We start from the raw sequence: 20235 nt of genomic DNA on the forward strand, positions 1-20235 counted from the left end.
TGTTGCACACCCGGATATGGTGCAGCCTGCGTTGACCCCGATACGGGTGCCCCACCAACGCCGAGGTCAACATCCAAGCCGTCGCCGCCCGCCCAAAGATGCAAGGGGGGAAATTAAGTCACCCCGAAAGATGGCCAGCCATTTTTTCGGAAAAAAAAAAGACCCGGCCTTATTATATGAGAAACACGGAAGGATACCAAATGGTATTGGGCAATTTTGCAAGTTATATTTGTTCTGATTTTATGGAATGTTGTGAGCTGCCTTGGATTGTCAAGTACGGGATAGGTGGCTATAAATGCTTTCTAATCACTAAACCTCTTTCGATCAACTTGCTCTCTTAAGCCCAGGATGCTCTGAAACTAATCTCACTCCGCTGCTACCTTGTTCGCACCAAGCGTAGCAGAAGGGCAGCATCCAACACCACTGAAGGAGGAGAAGGTTGGAGTAGAAAACTTCCAAAGACCCTTCCAACTCTTTTATTTTGGAATGCCTTCTGTAAAGCGTCAAGAGGGAAGATACTACCATGGCTGGCTGAGGAATTCTGGGCGTTGAAGTCCACAAGTCTTAAAGTTGCTAAGTTTGGAGACCCCTGCACTAGAGGCATGATTGAGACTGAGCTCTCTTTAAACCTTAATCACTGAAACAAATGAAGAAACGTGCTTATCCGAAGACACCTCTTGGTTGTGTGTCGTTCCTCATTAAGTAAATCGGGAGTGGGAAGCAGGCTTTTCCTAGTCAGGCAGAAGTTTAAATTCAAGCATCTACTCAAGCGAGATGGAACCTTCTTAGAATTTATAAGAATTTGCGTTCCTCTAGCTTTAGGCCATTATTCTGGGACCTGAGCTATAGCATAAGGGAGAAGACTATTATATACCCTCTATATTTTCCCTATTAACAGGGCCAGGTCCTTCAATCTCTTCTCAGGAGACTTCAACCTCTTGATGTCTTCCAGTCCTTCTCTGCAGCTGTTTCATTTCGACCAAATCCTTCTTAAATGATGGCACTGAGAACCAGGCACAGTGATTGAGTGGGGTCAGTTGCAGTTAAAAGGTGGTTTGGAAGTTGTTTTCAAGCAAATTGGCTGTCCATTAATCAAATTCCTTCAGAATTGGCTAGAACAAAAAAGGAATGGAAGAATGTGTATCTTCTACTCCAGGGGTCCCCAAACTTGGCAACTTTAAGACTTGTGGACTTCCGGGGCTTCCGGTTTGAGCTTCTTCGGCAACAGACCGAACCTCATCTCTGCGAGGCTTCGATCCGTGCTCGCCGCTGGAGCGCCCCGAGCCAGCTGGTTTCAGGGCTAAGCCACCCCGTAGAGGTGGTGAAGAAGGGGGAGACTGACTGCAGGGGTTGAGGAGAGCCGCATCTCTCCTCCCCAGCTGGCCATTACTCCCTTTCCCGAAGGCGGTTGTAGCGGTGGTCAGAAATGGCCACCACAAAGAAGAACTCGACCGGAAAAGAATGTGCAGGAGGAAGATAAGAAGAGAAAGTTTTGGTTGACCGGGTCAAACAGCAAAAGCAACAAATAAGGTACCCTGGAATTTAAATTTAATAACGTTGTTCCCAAAGAAGATTTTGAAGCTGCGAAGGAGATAGAGAAGGGAAAGGATTAGGTTTTTTTTTCTTCCCTTCCTTATACTGACAGCTAAGAGACTTAAGCAAGAAATTGAAAAAAATCCACTTTGACATTAATAGGCATTTAAGCTGAAAATAAAAGTCAAAGGGATAATAAAGATTTCTGGATATTTAAAAGTTTTTAAAAGCAGGAAAGGAGAAAAAAAAGAATAAAAGGGCAGGATCTGGAAAAATGGAGGAGACTGCCTGGAACTAAGGAATGGAACTGTAACTAAAAGGAACTTACAGTGAAATTTCAACAAGATTCCTCAAAGATACATCTTAATTGAAACTTGGTAACAAAATAATAGAACCCCAGGAAGAGAAAGTGGAAAAAAGAAGCAGAAAGAAACAGCCTTGGATTATTTGGATTACTTGGTGATTTTTGGTTTTTGCATCTGGATGACTAAAATTAACCGGGTGGTTGTTTAAAAGTCTTTAAAATGGTATCACCCTTAGAAGAACTGAAAATGGAACTTAAAAAATGGAAAGAAGATGCACAAGAAGGGAGAGGGTCTTTTGGCTTCGTATTTCAATTCTTAGAAATGGAGATCTGGAACTATGAGAAACAACAAGAAACGCTTCCAGAACAAGAAGATTGAGACAAAGAAGAAGCCATCTTTAATGATCAAATAATTTTAAGTGGGGGGAAAAAAGAAAAGGGGAGAAAGAGACTGAAAGGTTTCAGACTAGAAAAAACAACCAAAAAGAAGAAGAATTTGAAAGATAAGTATAATATTAGAAAGCAACAGAAGAGGGGATTACAGATGAGAGAGTTAGAAGTAGAGAGACGAGGGGGTAAAAAGAGGAGGGAGAAGAAGAGGGGGAAGAAGGCAAGCAAAAGAAGTTGTAAAAGACAGAAACAAGAAATGGAGAAACAGGGGAAAGATATAAGGATTGTAACCATAAACTTGTTTAGAGATAATGGGTGAAAATTTAATTGCAAAAGGGATTCTGCAAAGGTACATAACATAGCATTGTTATATTATAAACAGAAATAATTTTATAAAATATGATTAAAATGATGTATAAAATATTTACTGTAATGTAGTTGAATGTTTGGTAATAAATAAATGAATTAAAATGATTGAGAGACTTAAATGGGAACATTTTTAATTATTAGTAATGATTTATAAAAATATAAGTGAGAAATATGGAAAAAAAAGAATTAACTATGGAAAGTTTATAAGTGTTCCCAAGGAAGTATGATATTTAATTGAAAAGAAATGTTAAAGATATTAAGATTTTAATCAATATTAATGATAGAATTGAATTGGAATGGAATGTGTGCTTTATTTACATTATATATATAATTTTTTCTTTTTAAGAATATAGTGTGTATTTTAAGAATGTACCAAGCAGAATTCGATTGGAAGTTATGTATTATATTGAATGCTATAACCTTAAAGGTATACATTGAAGCTTAAATAAGAGTTTGAATGGATAAAATTAAAAGATATAAAGGTGTTATACTCCAATTGGTGACTACAGGGAAAAATTTGTTTAATAAGAAAAGATAATATGAAATTGAAACAGGACAGACAAAAGTATAAATATAATGATTTGATTGAGATGAGATAATTAAAATAAAGTTGAGAAAATTAAAAGAGGGGAAAAACTATGTAGAAAATATAAAACGGTAATAAGATGTGGAATAGAATATAAAAATGAGCATGAAATTGAGTTTGGTGTCTGAAGAAGTGATAACCTGGGACCATGCTATTTTCAAAAAAGATGTTTTATTTGTATTTTGTTTTTGTGAAAACCCAAATAAAACTTTCAAAAAAAAAAAAAAGACTTGTGGACTTCCAACTCTCCAACTTCTGGGAGTTGAAGTCCACAAGTCTTAAAGTTGCCAAGTTTGGAGATCTCTGTTCTACTCCATCCCACAGGCCTACGCTTAAGTTTTAAATGAAGGGGATGTTTATAACCCCAAGCATTAAAATAGTTGGCATCCGCAAAGTTGAAAAGCTGCTAGGATAAGTAGTTTCAAACCCTGTCCCAGACTGTTATTATCATGAGTAATATCTTCCTTATGCCAAAGGGGGAGAAATATCACATCCCTAAACTATGGAAGCTCCACTATCTTGATGTAAAAAATCCTTGTCCTGCAGAACATTTTATTATTGCAGTGATGGACAAAGCACTTACTTCCACCTGCTCTTCAAAGAGATGCTTTGTCAACTCCAAGTGTCCCTTGAGGATAAAATATGTCTCAGCGACTCCCTTTGCCACAAATCCTGTTTAATGATGGATCCTGCTATGGCAAATGTTAAGCAGCTTTCTTTCTGTGGTGGCACAGTGGTGCAATACTGCAGGCTACTTCTGCTGACTGCCAGCTGCCTGCAATTTGGCAGTTCGAATCTCACCAGGCTCCAGGTTGACTCAGCCTTCCATCTTTCCAAGGTGGGTAAAATGAGGACCCAGATTGTTGGGGGCAATAGGCTGACTCTGCAAACCGCTTAGAGAGGGCAGGAAAGCAGTGTAAAGCAGTATATAAGTCTTAAGTGCTATTGCTATTCCTGAAGCCTTTGGCATTCTGTCCTTGACAAGAATTCAGCTATACTATACAGAGCTCACTGAACACTGTAATACAGGGGTCTCCAACCTTGGCCACTTTAAGACTTGTGGACTTCAACACCTAGAATGCCTCAGCCAGCTTTGGCCAAGGTTGGAGACCCCTGCTGTAATAAATATTTCTTAATGTCAAGGTGGTCATTATCACTGATCCCCAGTAAGTCCTTCAGGACGAAGGCCCAGAAGATATCAGCATGATTTCAAGATACCCCTTTGGGAAATTAGACTTACAGGAGAAGGTAGGGTAATCTATATGTATACATCAGTTAGTATTAAAGTGTCATAGAAGGTATTATTGGACATGGTATGGAATCCTTGTGGTAACCTTTCCCATACAGGTTGAGTCCTCAATTCAGAAAATTAATCCTATACAAATGCACAGAACTATGTGTAACTTGCAATTGTTTTGCACAGAAGTTTCTTTTTTTTCTGCTGGAAAAGAAGCAACAGCTTTAGCCTGAATGAAGAAGGGTGTGTATTTTCACACAAGGTCAGTGGTAACAGCTGCCTAACAATGACACACACACAGGGACAGTGAAAAGTCCGTGGTGATCCACTGGAACACAATTTGGGGTGGGGTCTTTTTCGGGTCACAAGAATAAGGCATATGCGGAAAGGCGAAAACCTTTGCAAATTCATATTCATTGACATGTGAAAGGAAGAGATAATAATTGCACACATAAAAAACATCATCACAAAACTCCAGTTTAACAATTGTATCCAAGTGATGCCCTGAGGGAAGAAAGAGGAGGAAAAGGCCAGAATCCTGCAGCATTGCAGGACGTTCTACTAAGTCTACTTTGGTGGAGATGACCTCCACAATCAGCCAAGGCAGGACAATCACAGGAGAGTCCAGAGCTGACCCACAAGAGCTGAACTGGCCAATCCTTGTGACTCGTTGTGGGTTGTGCAAAACAACAATCCACTCCGCCTATCTGCTGCAAGGGCTCGGAGGGGCTCACCTGTGGAGTTGTAGCCGAAGGGAGGCGGCTGTCGGTTGCTGTAGCTGGCAGGCTGGCTTTGAGGAGAGAGGGAGAGAACACACAAGAAGGGTTAGCGACATCTAATCCCCATCATTAAGTCAGGCTGAAAAATCAAATTGGGAAGGGAAATGATAATCCTCATTGGATTCTCTCTGGACACAACTCCCTCCGTTCCTTAGAGCAGCCGCGGTGGCGCAGTGGTTAGAGTGCAGTACTGCAGGCTACTTCCGCTTACTGCCGGCTGCCAGCATTTGGGCAGTTTGATTCCCACCGGCTCAAGATTGTCTCAGCCTGCCATCCGAGGTCAGTAAAATGAGGACCCAGATTGCTGATCCTGTGCACCGCTCAGAGAATGCCATAAAACAGGATGGTGAGGTATAGAAGTCTAAGGGCTGTTGCTCTTACAGCTGCCTGTAATCCATTGCCTGAGCAAACATACCTTGGTTGATTTATCCACTGGGACCAGCACGGTGATGCAAAGCACTGAGCAATTCCAATACAGCTAGTCCTCGACTTGCGACCATAACTGAGCTTAACAGTTCCATTGCTAAGCAAGTCAGTTGTTAAGGGAGTTTTGCTTCATTTTACGACCTTTCTTGCCACGGTTGTTAAGTGAATCTCTGCAGTTGATAAGTTGAGTAACCCAGTTGCTAAGTGAATCTGGCTTCCCCACTGAGTTTGTCAGAGGGTCCCAAAAGGGGATCATGTGACCCCCAGGACACTGCAACTGGCATTAAGTGTGAATCACCTGTCAAGCATCCAAATGTGACCAGGGGGAGGCTGCGACTTCATAAGTGAAAAGGGGTCCTAAGTCACTTTTCTTCAGTGCCGTTGATCACTAAGTGAACTGTAAGTTGAGGACTAGCGTACTGAAGAACAAACGGATCGAGCCAGAGGAGAAAGCTCGCAAGCAGAATCCTGGTCTTCCCAACCAAGTTGCATGTGTGGAGCTTTCCAGCCAAGCAGACGGGCCGTTGGCTCCTCCCAGGGCTTCTCAGCTGGACCCTAACCCTGCTGGACATTTTCTCTGAAGGCGGAAGCGCCACCCCACTTCTACGAGAGTCTGCTGAAAATGAGGCGTTTCCTCCCAAATCCACGGGATCCCCTTAGGCCATCCAAGCCAGGGATTGCGATGTTTTTTGCACGGTTCGTTTATCCCCCTGGTTCAGAAAGCCCTGGCTCTTCATCCTGCACTCGCTGCTTAACAGGGAGGGACGCCAAGAATCCGTGCAACGATTGCACAAAATCTACAACCGGACCAGTATCTCTCAACCGTGGCAACTTGATGAGATGTGGACTTCAACTCCCAGAATTCCCAGCCAGCGTGACGTTTTCAAGCGAAGTGTGTTATTTTAATATGCTATGTACTTTCCTTAGGCCAGGGGTCGGCAACCTTAAACACTTTGAGAGCCCCAAAAGTTCTAAGTGTTTAAGCCACAAAGGAAGCCCCCTGTCCAATGCTGGAGCCAACTGGAAGTCCAGTTCCCCTCCCCGCCCCCGGATTCTGAGCAAATGGCCTGAACCAGCAGCCACAGTGCCCATCGAAGTCTCACTTACCTATCCAGCGTGGGGATCAAGAGAGCTGGAAGAGGAGCCAGAGGAGGAGGAAACAGCCCTGTTAATAGTAAGAAGAACAATCAGTCATCATCGTTGGAAGACGTGAGGGCCACTCTAGGGCCAGCCCTTCTTTCTCTTGGGGGGGGGGAGGCTGAAAAAAAAACCCACCTTTCCCCTCCTATCTTATGCCAGTGATGGAATCCCTTAACACCTGCCTGTCTAGATGCCACAAGTCATCCCACTGCACTTCCTCCAGTTCCGTCAACTGATAATGCTAAATAGCAATAGCCCTTAGACTTATATACAGCTTTGTAGTGCTTTCCAGCCTCCTCTAAGTGGGTTTACAGGGTCAGCCTCTTGCCCACAACAATCCGGGTCCTCATTTTACCCACCTCGGAAGGAGGGAAGGCTGAGTCAACCTTGAGCCGGTCAGAATCGAACTGCTGACAGTGGGCAAAATTTGTCTGCAATAATGCATTCTGACCACTGTGCACCATGGGTGGGTGGGTGGGTGGGTGGGTGGAAGGAAAGAAGGAAGGAAGGAAGGAAGGAAGGAAGGAAGGAAGGAAGGAAGGAAGGAAGGAAGGAAGGAAGGAAGGAAGGAAGGAAGGAAGGAAAGGAAAGGAAAGAAGGAGGGAGGGAGGGAGGGAGGGAGGGAGGGAAGGAAGGAAGGAAGGAAGGAAGGAAGGAAGGAAGGAAGGAAGGAAGGAAGGAAGGAAGGAAGGAAGGAAGGAAGGAAGGAAGGAAGGAAGGAAGGAAGGGCAATAGCACTTAGACTTATATACCACTTCACAGTCCTTTACGGCCCTCTCTAAATGGTTTACAGAGTCAGCCTATTGCCCCCAACAATCTGGGTCCTCATTTTACCCACCTCGGAAGGAGGGAAGGCAAAGCTGGCTGGGGGATTCTGGGAGTTGAAGTCCACCAGGCTTAAAGTGGCCAAGGTTGGAGACCCCTGTTCCTAGAAGGTCTCAAGTGAGGAACACATGGCAGAAGATCATGCCTTAAAAAGGCAGGAAGGGCTTATCTGACATTGGCTCCAACCCACCCAATCACCGCATTGCTGATTCAGCAACCTCCAGATCCCGAGTAGCTCAGACTGGGACAAATCCTGGTTCTCCCCTGCTTTTCTAGGAAAGAGTCTTTACTTCCAGGAAACTAAAGGTGGTATGTACACCATACATGTATATACGTACAGAGGAACTACACATCACATTGACAACCCAGTTTACAATTAACCAGGATAAAGATCGCAAAGATACGTATGTATGGTTGAATGTAAATCAAAATGGGAACGTTTTGAAAAAGCCACTCTGATGCTTAGGTGTGGATGTGCCTCACGAGGTTAAGAGAAATGTTCCTTATTTCTTTAGATAATCTCAGAAAAACTAAGGACCACCTGATTTTAGTCCTTGGGTGGGAGACCACCAGGTAATATCAGGGATGTGAGCTAGCCAGGGAAATGCAAGCAGTAAGAAATGGGAGGAGACCACATCAAACCACTTGGTGGTGGATGGCCCAGGAGTTGAGCTGGAGTTGAAGGAGATTTTCTCTTTTCACCCCAACCTAAGCAATCCTTTGTCAAGGCTGCCTCTTGCACGGCTCCCTCTTCTGGACTGGCCTCTTTCCAATCTTCTCTGCAGAAACAGAGTTTCTCCCGAGGAGTAAATCATTCTCCCCATGCAATTTAAAAGCAAGAGCCTCTCCAGTTTGAAGCCCAAGGCAATTGTCCTGCAAGTGTATGCCAGAGCAGACTTCTGGCTCAACGCCTCATACTTAACGACCAAGATGGTTTTGTGTCCTAGTTCTGGTTTTAGTATCTGTACTAGCAGGGACACCTACCTGGAGGATGGAGGGGAGGTGGGACAGAGGCCACTGGTGGCGGCGGAGGATGGAGGAAGTGGGGAGGGGGCCCACTTAACGCCGGAGGTGGGGCTGCCGGGGGCACAAAGGGCTGCTGCTGAGGGGGCTGAGCAGGCTGGGTTTTGCTCCCATGGTCTCCAAGTACCTTTCAAGGGAGAGCACAGAAGATTAAACAGGTGAGGCTTTCAGGAGAACAAGAGGAAGCCCCAAAGCAGGAAATGCCTCCGACTGCAAGGCCAGGGGGATGCAGGAGAATGGAAGGACAACGTCCTCAACAGAAACCCAACCGAATCAAAGCAACCCTGAAGGACACTTGAAATGCTGGTGGGGACACAAGAAGGCGACTTTCCAGAGTTTCAGGTCTCCTGTGGAGATCCTTACTCGCTTGCCTAGTTTAGTTCAGAGTTCATGGCTGCAGAATGGAAGTTTTTGAAGCCAGGTAGTCCTCGACCTACGACCACAATTCAGCCCAATGTTTCCATTGTTAAGTGAGACATTTGTTAAGTGAGTTTTGCCCCATTTTGCAACCTTTCTTGCCACCATGGTTAAGTGAATTGCTGCAGTTGTTAAGCGAGTAACCCGGTTGTTAAGTGAATCTGGCTTCCCCATTGACTTTGCTTGTCGGAAGGTCGCAAAAGGGGATCATGTGACCACGGGGATGCTGCCAAGGTCATAAGTGTGAAAAATGGTCCTAAATCACTTTTTCCAGTGCTGCTGTAACTTCGAACAGTCACTAAACAAACTGTTGTAAGTCGAGGACTACCTGCATATTCAGCCCTCAGATGAAGGCTGTCTCTGCAAGGAAACCGCCAAGGCCTGAGCTACAAATATTTGCCTCTTTTTACCTCAAGAAGCAGAAACATTTCAGGACTGAAATAAGGATGGGAGCTTTCCCGGCACTGAAGACCTCAGGGGCGCAAGATCCGATCGGAGTTGGTCGTAGGGACCAAAGGTTTCTTCCTCCAAGCTTTCAGGCTTGTGCTGGAGCCCATCCTCAGGGAACGTCTCTCTGTGTGGCTGGGCTGTTCCCTGGGTTGTAGTTCTAGTACAACTCACAGGAGTGGGATTCTACCGGTTCGGACTGGTTCTATGGAACTGGTTGTTATGATTCTGCGCAGTTCAGAGTACCGGCAAATCGTGTCTCTGGCGGGCCCCGCCCCTCTCCGCCCACCCCTCCCTTCCCAGTCAGTCCTTATCGCACATGTGCAACATTGCACCCACGCCCAACATCACTGTATTCTCCCCCGCCCGGTCACTCCTTCTTTTTCCCTGCCGACAATCAGCTGTTTCAATGATCAGCTGTGCCGGGATCCCTCTCGCTGTCTTACTGCTTCTCCCAGGAGGTTTCCCTGAGGCCTAGGAAGCAAAAAGTGTGTGTGTGTGTGTGTGTGTGTGTGTGTGTGTGTGTACTATCCTCCCCACCCCGCACTCCATTTTTTTAGCTTCCTGGGAGCCAAAATGACCCCCCAGGAGGCTTCCCTGAGGCCCAGGCCAAAAAAATGGAGTGTGGGGGGGGGGCACGCCCACAGAACCGGTTGTTAAAAATTTTGAATCCCGCCCGACAACACATGCACTATACATACACATTTTGTATGCCTACTCTAGTGGAAAGAAGGGCCAGGGAGACATGATAGCAGTGTTCCAGTATTTGAGGGGCTGCCCCAGAGAGGCGGTGGCCGTCAAGCTATTTATCAAAGCACCAGGAGGCAGGACCAGGAGCAACGGATGGAAACTATTCAGGGAGAGAAGCAACCATCAGTGGAACAGCTTGCCTTGTAGGTGCTCTGACCACAGAAGTTTCTAAGAAGAGACTGGACAGCCACTTGTCTGGAATGGTACACTGCTTGTGCAGGGAGTTGGATTGCAAGACCTCCGAGGTCCCTTCTGTAATTCTATCTTCTATTTACCGTATATAGTTCCTGGTTGTGGGTAGCTTTTAGTTGTTAATTAGGGTGTTGACGGCTGATTATTAAGTCATTTAACAATCATGATGGGCTCCAGCATGATCATTTATAGTTTGAGGAAACCAAAAAGGAAGATGCCGGTAGATTTAAAGATTATTTTGGGATGTACTATATTGAGACAGATCTTCAGATGACGTTCAACGTACTGTAGTTTGAAGGAAGAGGAACATTTTAAAATGGAGTAGAGGGGAGGAACATCCAACCTTGCATACCAAGATACATAGTTGGAAGTGACCTTGGAGGTCCTCTAGTCCAACCCCTGCTCAAGCAGGAAACCTTATTCCTTTTCAGACAAACAGTCCTGCTTCAGATGCTCTGGAGAATTGGCTGACCCCCCTCCTCTCTGTGGCAGCCCCTCAAATATTGGAAGCCTGCTATTGTGTCACCCCTGGTCCTTCTCTTTGTTAAGACTTTACTTTGTTATTTGCCTACAGACAGAATCTTGCCAGACTAAAGCAACTATCTGCACAAATATGAATATACGCCATGAATCAAGAGGCCGTTTTGATCCTCTTCTAGACATACTTACAGTAGCTTCCTCAACCATTCCTCATACAGTTTAGCCTCCGGGTGCCTTATCATTTTTCTTGCTGCTCTTTTCTGCACACTTTCTAGGGTCTAAACGTCTTTTTTTTATATTCTGGTGACCAGAAATGGATACACTGTCCCAAGTGTGGTCTTACCCCAATCAGGAATGTCTAATCTGGATTGAAAGTGAAGAGGGTGCAAGGCTTGAGGTCCCTTTCAGTTCTTACCTGAATGGGATTTTCTTCAGAAGCGTGTTTGTCACGCCGCCTTCCTTCTACCCTCCGGATGGTGCCAGCCTGTCCACCAATCACGTCGATTGTCCCACCCAGTTTCCTGTTTCCAAAAGAAGGCCCATCAGCAGCTGATCTTGACCACATTGTTCTTCCTGTAACACAGCTCATCACTGGAGTAAAGGATGCTGTAAACACACACTCAACTCCCATCTTGTGACAACTGCATACTGCACACCATCACAATTTGATGATGATTTTAGTTCCAATGCGTTAACAATTTTATTTTGTGCAATGTTGTGGGCATTAATCAGAGGTGGGATTCAGACAGTTCTGACCAGTCCTGGAGAACCGGTAGCAGAAATTTTGAGTAGTTTGGAGAACCAGCCAATCCTACTTCTGACTGGAGATTTTACAGTATCCGTCCCCTGCCACACCCACCAAGCCACGCCCGCAGAACTGGTAGTAAAAAAAAGTTTGAATCCCACCCATTGGGGCATTTGCTTCCCAACTGCCTGGATAAAGCAGAATTTACTATCAGAAAACCATCAGAAAACCATCAAAAACTGACCTGCCTCTTGCTTTTGGGGACATTATTTTATGCTATGCTAGAGACAGGAGTGTTACAATTCTTTTATCTAGCAGGGAACTGGCTGAGGAACTCTGGGAGTTGAAGTCCACAAGTCTTAAAGTTGCCAAGTTTGAGGACCCCTGCTCTAGGGAATGAACAATATTTGTTTGAATATTTGTTCAAATAACAATATTTGAAGGGCCAGATGGCTGAGCCCTTTGCTTTGAGGCATTTGCTAACCAAAATGGGGCAAGCCTTGATTGGGGGAAACCTGATGGATCTGCCTTAAGCTCAGGACACGGCCATCTTTCCACCCACAGCGTTGACCAAGCTTGCTTGGGGTGACCATCTAGATCTTCCCTGGAGGGGATGGGTCTGGGCTTCCCTGAATTCTAGCTTGCCTGGAAGGGTAAGATTCCTTCATCTGGAGAAGTTCGGGGCTCTGAGATGATTCATGGGGTACTTTAAGCTGCTTGTGAGTAAGTGTTGTGGTTCACCAGCAGCTGGTGCAGACGGCAGCGGAATCGGACAGTGGGGAAGAATGGGGACCAGTCCGGGAGTCTGGGGAGGACTCGGACGAGGGTCCTGCATCTGATGCAGAGATGAGGCCAGGACCATCTGGGAGTGGGGTGCTGACTCCGGAGTCTCCAGAATCTGGCAGCAGCGAGGCAGAGGACCCAGGGGAGCCTGTTCCCAGTGCGTGTGTGCGCAGAGCTGCTAGAAGGCAAGAGCAGTTGGGGCAAAAGGGGCAACTCAGGAGTAAGGCTTGGAGGTGATTGCCCCTCCCATAAGGTATAAAGAAAGTGCAAAGGTAGAGAAACCTTTGCAGGAAGCAAAGTCGTTCGCTTTGTTTCGATTAATCCTTGAAGCTCTGTGTGGACTTTGTACTTTGGTTGGCTTTTTACAGTTCGTTCGGCACTTTTGTTGTTGGCAGCCATTCAAAGGAGATAAAGGTGGGTGCTTATCTCGAGGGACAGTTTGGGACTCATTATCGGCTGGGAATAAGCATCATTCCCAGCGCTGAAATAAAACGAGAGTTGTTTGGACTAAGCGTGTGCTTAATTACGGTCTAGGAAGCCTTGGTCAGTTTGGAGATAAAGGCTCCAAACCCTGGAGAAAGCAAACCTCTGTCAAAAACAGCCACCCAAGAGGGGTCCCTTTGGTACCTGTTTGGAGGAGGCCCCGCTTTTATCCTTCCGCCAACGAGGGCAACAAAATCAGTTTTAAAATCCATCTTGATGATGTTGTTCTCGGGTTCCTTCTCGGCGTTGCCAGTTCTTCCTTGTTGAACCTTTAGAAAAAACAAGAACCACATTGCAGGGCCACCATGACCTTTTCAATCTGAGATGTTTTTCCTCATCCTCCAATTGAAACCATCATTTTTCTCACTAACTAAAGAAAGTCGACTTTAAACGGACAGAGGGACCGTTTCGCTCCTGCTGCTTTCCAGGAGACGGAATTCTTTTCTGCAGCCACAGGTGGTCCTTGACTTGCAACCATTCGTTTAGCGACCGTTTGAAATTCCAAAGGAACTAGAAAAAGGGACTGACAACCCTCTGGTAGTCGAGTCGTGGTAACTGGGCTTCTTTTCTTTCTTTGGTTTGAAACATTTCGCTGCTTCATCCAAGAGGATTCTTCCGATCCAGCTGGGCTGAAAAGGCTACTTGGGAGAAGCCGCATGCTCGCACTTACAACCGTTGCAGCTTCCCCACAGTCAGGAGAACAAAAATTTGGCATATACAGGTAGTCCTCGGTTTATGACCACAACAGAGCCCACAATTTCTATTGCTAAGTGAGAGAGTTGCTAAGTGAGTTCGCCCCATTTTACGATTTTACTCGCCACAGTTGTCAAGAGAATTCACTGCAGTAGTTGTTAAGTGAATAACACAGTTGTTATGCAAATCTGGCTTCCCCATTGAATTCGCTTGTCAGAAAGTCGCAAAAGGGGATCATGTGATCCCGGGACACTGGAACCGTCATAAATATGAGTCAGGTTCCCAAGCAGTTGAATTTTAATCAGGCGACCATCAAGAGGCTATAATGGTCGGAAATGTCAACTTATAAAATATTTCTATGGTCTTTTTAGAGTTGCCAAGAGAAAATGGGGGGGAGCAGTGGGCAGCTTGCATTCCATAAATGTTTTCAAAGATAGTAAACTAGGTGATCGAAGTTTCTGCTATGCAAAATTCAAACTGGAGAGCATGACTGATGACTCTGGGCTATGGATGTGTCCCATTGGAGAATATGAATTATGATACACCCAGGGGGTGGGGGAAAACCAGGGTCAAGAGTGACAATGAATGATGTGTCTTAGAGTCGGCTACACCCAGGCCGTGACGGACATGTTTGACTCCCAATAAATCCTTTTGAAATTTTGGAAGTTTGGCTTGAGACGCATGATTTAAATTGGGGTTAAGTGCCGGAATCCTAACAGTAAGTGTGAAAAACAGTCATAAGTCACTTTTTTTACTGCCGTTGTAACTTTGAAGAGTCGCTTAGTGAACTGTTGTAGGAGGACATCTGTGTGTATATGATGGTTCTGGCTTCCCCAGGTCGTCTGACTGCCATCCGTGACTTTCCCAGGTAGTTTCCTACAAGCCAAGGCGGTGGGGGGGAGCCAGATTCACTTAATAACAATGTTATTGACAACAATATCATATGCTTAACAACCATGGTAAAAGGTCATAAAGTTGGGTGTGACTCACTTAACAACAATGGAAAATCTCCTCTCAATTGTGGTCGTAAGTGGAGGACTACCTTGGTAAAGCACCTTAAAGTGGAGAGGGGTTAGGTTCCATTGCAGAAGGGACGCAGATGGACCGAATTTTTAATCTGGAACTCCTGAGCTTTCTGTGTTCACAGCAGCTATTTTTATTGGACTGAAAAGCCTTCGACTATTTTTATACCCCCGTTTGTCAAGAGTTCTTCAAAAAGCACAGGAGTTTTCAAAATTGTACATTCTGTTTTTCATTACTTGTAATTGAAATTAACATAGTACAAGATACAAATGAAAATGAAGATGGTAGGGAAATGGGAAAGGGAAAGGAAGGGGAAGGGAAACTGTAGTAGGATAAGGGGAAAATGGAAAAGAAAAGCACTAACTTCCAACTTTTTTCAGCACAGTAGAATACGATATTTTTTATTTTCACACCCTTAGTAGATACTAGCCATTTCTATAAGGACGACTAATCTAATTGGCAAATTCCATAGTTAAGATTTCACGCTTTTCTATCTCAAACACAAAGCTCAGGTAGATATTCAAGCAGAAACAAAACTGGATCTATTCTTTTCTCTGACTGAAACGATTAATTTTGCTCTCTCCATTTTTCTGTCCATTCTTCTATTGTGGGAAGAGAAGAGAGGCCCTAACCCTAATTGTACATCTTAATACAGGAAGCAAAAGTTTAGTGCTTTCTCATCTTAGCAGCTTTAATAGGGGTGGACTTCAACTCCCAGAGTTCCCCAGCCAGCATGCTTTGAGATGGGTGGATTTCTACTCCCAGAAGTTGACAGGGGAATTCTGGGGATTTGAAGTCCAGGCATCTTAAATCTGGTTGTGGTTTGGTCCACGGTCTAGAAGCAACTGATTGTCTTTTGTCTCCCTCCAAAGGGTCAAAATGTTGAGTTCAGAAACTGACTTGCTTTTCATCTTCATTGCCTTTAAAATCGACGTTCTTGTACAGGTAATCCTTGACTTACGACCATAATTGAGCCCATTTCTGTTGCTAGATGAAACATTTGTTAATTGAATTTTGTCCTGTTTTACGATCTTTCTTGCCTCAGTCGTTAAATTAATCACTGCAGTTGTTAAGTTAGTAACACGGTTGTTAAGCAAACCGGGCTTCCTCATTGACTTCGCTTATAAGAAGGTTGCAGAAGTTCATCGCATGACCTCAGGACACAGGAACCGTCCTAAATACAAGTCAGTATCCAAACATTCAAATTTTGGCCATGGGGATGCTGAAATGGTCGTTAAATGTGAAAAAAAATGGTCCTAAGTCACCTTTTTTCCAGTGACGTTGCAACTTGGAATGGCCATGGACTGTTGTAAGTCGAGGATTACCTATTGCATTAATACCGCTTTTGGATTACGTCCCCCAACTACCATTCCAAGCCCAGGCAGGTTGACAAACCCCTTGTCAAGCGGTGGAACCAAAGGAACCAAACCCGCTTCCAAGCTCCACGTTTTACCGTGATCTTGTTTTCAGTGGAGGTGGAGACCGAAGGCTCCAGGCCCAGCTGAAGCCGGCGCTGCTTCTCACAATAAGCTTTCCAGGTTTCCTCGTTGAATCCATAGTTGAAATAATCGGAAAGGTCGGCACCTGGGAAGAAATGGAAACGCGTTGGTGGAAAGGGCTCTCCGGGGAAAGCCAACTTTTCCAGCAGAAAGAAATTGGGGACGGAGGCGGGGGGGCTGAAGTGGAAAAATGGCTCGGAGCAACTTCTTTTTTGCAGCAGAAGAATCTTCTTTTGGGATTCTTCCACTGAAAAAAATGTTACCGGGAAGAAGGAGGACAGCAAGGAGGTGCTGACGTATTACGCCTCTTAGTTCAGGGCTCTCCAAATTTGGCAACTTGTGGACTTCAACTCCCAGAATACCCCAGCATGGCTGGCTAGGGAATTCTGGGAGTTGAAGTCCATAAAGTTGCCAAGTTTGGAGACCGCTTCCCTAGTTCAGGGGTCTGCAACCTTAAAACACAGAAAGAGCCATTTAGACCCCTTTCCCAGAGAAAAGAAAACACAGGGAGCCACAAAACCTGGGTGGGCGGGGCCAACTCAACATCACTCACTCCCACCTAGTCACATGACACCCCCCCAGCCACACCTACCCAGGTTTTGTGGCTCCAGGTGTTTTCTGTGGAAAACAGGTATCTCTTCTCTCTCCCTCCCTCTCCCTTTCTCCCTCTCTCTCTCTCTTTCTCTGTCTCTATTTCTCCCTTTCTCATCTCTCTTTCAGAGACAGAGTCTCTTTCTCTCCTTCTCTCTCATCTCTCTTGCATGTGTGTGTGTGACAGCGAGCAGGCCATGGAGGAGGTGAGAGGAATATGGGGAGATGCACATCTTTCTCTCTGCCCCAAGACACGGACGTTGCTTCTCTCGCTGTCTCCATGGCCTGCTCGCTGCTCTTGCAGCGCCTTGCACACCACACTTAAATTTAGCGCACTTCACAATGGGGGAGACAGTGTCCTCTCCTCCTCCAGGAGCCCATTACGACGCGGAGCATCAGCTGGGCCAGTGTCTGAGGGCGGAGAAAGTGGCGCATCTCCCCGAGCAGCCGAGGTGCACGCAGCACCAAGCAGGGCCAGAAGTAGAGGCAGGTAGAGGAGCGCATCACAGCCACCCTGGAATACGGAGCAACTCACCATCCACCGCTGTCACCCTTACCTTCTCAGGTAAGGAGTGACTGCGAGGGGAGGGCGAGGGGCGGGGCCAGCCAGTGGTGGCCTATACGGAGCTGCAGGAGAGGGCCCAAAGAGCCGCATGCGGCTCTGGAGCCACAGGTTGCCGACGCCCACCTTAGTTAAAGTGAATCATAAAAGATGATCTGGAGAATAATCAACAACTGTATCCTTCAAGTCTCCACCTCATTCTCTCACGTAGGTACATTCTCTCTGTCTTTTGATGACTCATGGGGAATTTTAATGCCCTTTTTCATTATTGCAAATTATCTCTGCTGTCATATTTCACCAATACTGGGGCCAGCTGTGGCCACAGTTAAGCACAATTGCAAGGTTTTCTTTTTTTCCCAGGAGTAGAAATTTTTAACATTCTTGCTGAAGGATAATTTCCATCATCTGTTACCACCAGACACCTTAGTCATCAGGTCCTGTGGAGACTGAAGATCACCTGGCAGCCTTCATGAGTCGTGGTCTACAGGCCACGTGCAAGCCCAACCCATTTTTGTGGCCCACAAAGCGGAGGACACCCAAAGTGGGCGGGACCATTATTTTGGCACCATTTTTTTTTTGTTTAGGTTGGTGATCGTGAGATGAAAAGGGTCCTTTCCGCTCGTAGGGGGTGAAAGCAAGTGTTTCATCTTTTAAACATTCTCAAAGTCCTGAAATCTGGGAACATTTATGGTGAAACATATTTAATGAAGACAGAGACACATATGCAAATGGCAATAATCCCGAAGAAAACTGGTGAGTATCTGAATGGCATCCATCTTCAAGGCAACAAGGCAGTTTGTAATCATTATTGCTGAAGCTAGGATTCAAAGCAGGTGCACAAATCATGGTTACAAATTAGCCGTCCACTTAGAACCGTTTGTTTAATGGTTGTTTGAAATGGGACAACAGAGCTGAAAAAACTAACTGGCTGGGGGAATTCTGGGAGTTGAAGCCCAGATTGTGCAACAGGAATCATGCCATTCACACCTATGTTTGTGGCTCCTTGGATTAAATAAGGCGCAAAACCCCCACACTCCAAATTAGGTGTTTTCTCTAGAATTTCCTTCTTCCCTTTTGGAAAATAAAAATCTACCAACAAGATCTGTTTCTGTAAGGGTTGTGAGAATAACCTTCCGAGGAGGAAGCGATGCAAATTAGATAAGAGAAATCTGAGTCCAAGCCGGAATGTAACTTGAGAAAGCGTCTCATGCTGGGCCCTCCCTGGTTCTGTTCATGGAGAAAGGCAGGGAGAAGGAGGTGCACTGAGAGTGGCCAGAGTCTGTTACGGCAATCCTATAATAAAAGCAGATTTAGTATTCATCCCCTCGATGTTCAAGTCTGAACTTGTGATGGAATGTGGTGAGGAGGGGGATTCCCAGGAGGGAGGCAATTGATTCCAGAGGAGTAAGAGGCAACTCAGCCCAGAGACCATGTGTGAGTGAAAGAGGGTGAAGACAGCCCCTGCTTAATAGTTCCAAGAACACACTGTAGGTGCAGAAAGTAGAGTCCTCAGTCTGCCAAGAATTTTGGTTTATAGGTGTGAAAATAATATATATCTCAGCTTGGAAAGATGGTTTTGAGCCTGAAACATGCTGACGGTGGAATTCTAGGAACTGAAGTCCACATATGTTCGATCACTGGTGCGTTTCAAAAAATGTTACAATAATAATAATAAAGAACACAGCTTGGAAAAATTACTGTGTGTCATTCTTGCTTTGAAGCCCGACAGGTCTACCTCAAAAGTCCATCAGTCTTGCATCTTTAAATGTACCTATCCCCTTCTCCCATGCATCCATGTTCGACAGAACTAAGGAGGGTCCCGTCTTAAGACTCTCCAATTCCATTTCTGGTTTTGACTTAGATTTCTCTTCTCTGAGGCTCTCCCTCCTCTTTCTCTTCATTTCAGTTTCCAAATTGAGGAGCAACAAGAGAAAAAGCCAGGAGAAATTCTCTGTATGAAAAGAGGCAGGCAAAGCTCAGAGGCTGAGCTACAATGATTAAAATGCCCATCCCTAATTGGTTTGAGCTCTCCAATCCCGGCGTGGTGCCTCAGCGGTTAAGACACTGGATTTGTGGGCTGGAAAGCCGGCAGCCCAGGTCCGAGACCCGAACATCACTCAAGGGTAATGTTCCAGCTCCTGCCAACCTAGCATACAAATGCAAGGAGATAAATAGGTACCACTTCGGTGAGAAGGTCACAGTGCTCTGTGAGGTCATGCTGGCCACATGACCGCGGAAATGCCTTGAGACAGCGCTTGGCCCAATGGCCTTGAAATGGAGATGAGCAGCGCCCCCTAGAGTTGGCAATTGCTAGCGGATTAAAATCCGCCGTGACTCCATTTATCCAACCCCAAGTAAACCGATTTCCTCACACCACAGGATGGAGACCATACCCATAAATTGGAGACTGTGTCCACCTGCCTCACCTCTCCTCACCAAGGACGGTGATGCCAGGCCAAACCAAACCGAATTACGGGGGGGAAAAAAAGAAAGCCGTCGATCATATTTACCACAAGAAACTTTGAGGCCCCACCTGGTTTCCTCCACGGTTTGTCTTCAAACGATTCTAAATCCACCTCGATTACTGGCAAGCCGTTAATATTCCCCGAAGCCTCTAAATCAATACCTTTAGGCTGCGACTTGGCTTTGGAGAAAAGAAAACAGATGGCGGGTGCTTAAGGCTGGCTGCGGAGCTGTTCCCAGGCTGAGAAAACTGCAGCTCAAACAGAGAGAAACCTCTTCCTGGGTAAATTTAGCTTCAGCTCCCGAGTTCTGCCCATTTGCAAATAGAATAGCTTTGTGCGTGTGTGTGTGTGCGTGCTTCTCTACACAATGCAGTGTTTTGCTCCATGGAGAAAACAATGGCAAGTAGGGGCAATGAAGGAAGGAAGGAAGGAAGGAAGGAAGGAAGGAAGGAAGGAAGGAAGGAAGGAAGGAAGGAAGGAAGGAAGGAAGGAA

The 20235-nt window shown here is 45.5% G+C and overlaps 1 protein-coding gene across 3 annotated transcripts in view; it reads right to left on the bottom strand.

The window, feature by feature from the left end:
* Positions 1–20235, bottom strand: part of LOC113427285 (pre-mRNA 3'-end-processing factor FIP1-like) — a 45026-nt gene that overhangs the window by 12857 nt on the left and 11934 nt on the right. For all 3 annotated transcript variants that reach the window (XM_087972002.1, XM_087971999.1, XM_087972000.1), the window contains exons 6-12: positions 19811–19921; positions 16079–16209; positions 13054–13178; positions 11314–11419; positions 8574–8739; positions 6732–6789; positions 5154–5209 (exon numbers count right to left, since the gene is read on the bottom strand). In XM_087972002.1, coding sequence (XP_087828128.1) covers positions 5154–5209; positions 6732–6789; positions 8574–8739; positions 11314–11419; positions 13054–13178; positions 16079–16209; positions 19811–19921 — 753 coding nt within the window. The remainder of the gene's footprint in view (positions 1–5153; positions 5210–6731; positions 6790–8573; positions 8740–11313; positions 11420–13053; positions 13179–16078; positions 16210–19810; positions 19922–20235) is intronic.

The sequence above is a fragment of the Notechis scutatus genome, chromosome 10 (genome assembly GCF_049901735.1).
Source record: "Notechis scutatus isolate UNSWTSFEM ecotype Mainland chromosome 10, rNotScu1.2, whole genome shotgun sequence".
Lineage (NCBI taxonomy): Eukaryota > Metazoa > Chordata > Lepidosauria > Squamata > Elapidae > Notechis > Notechis scutatus.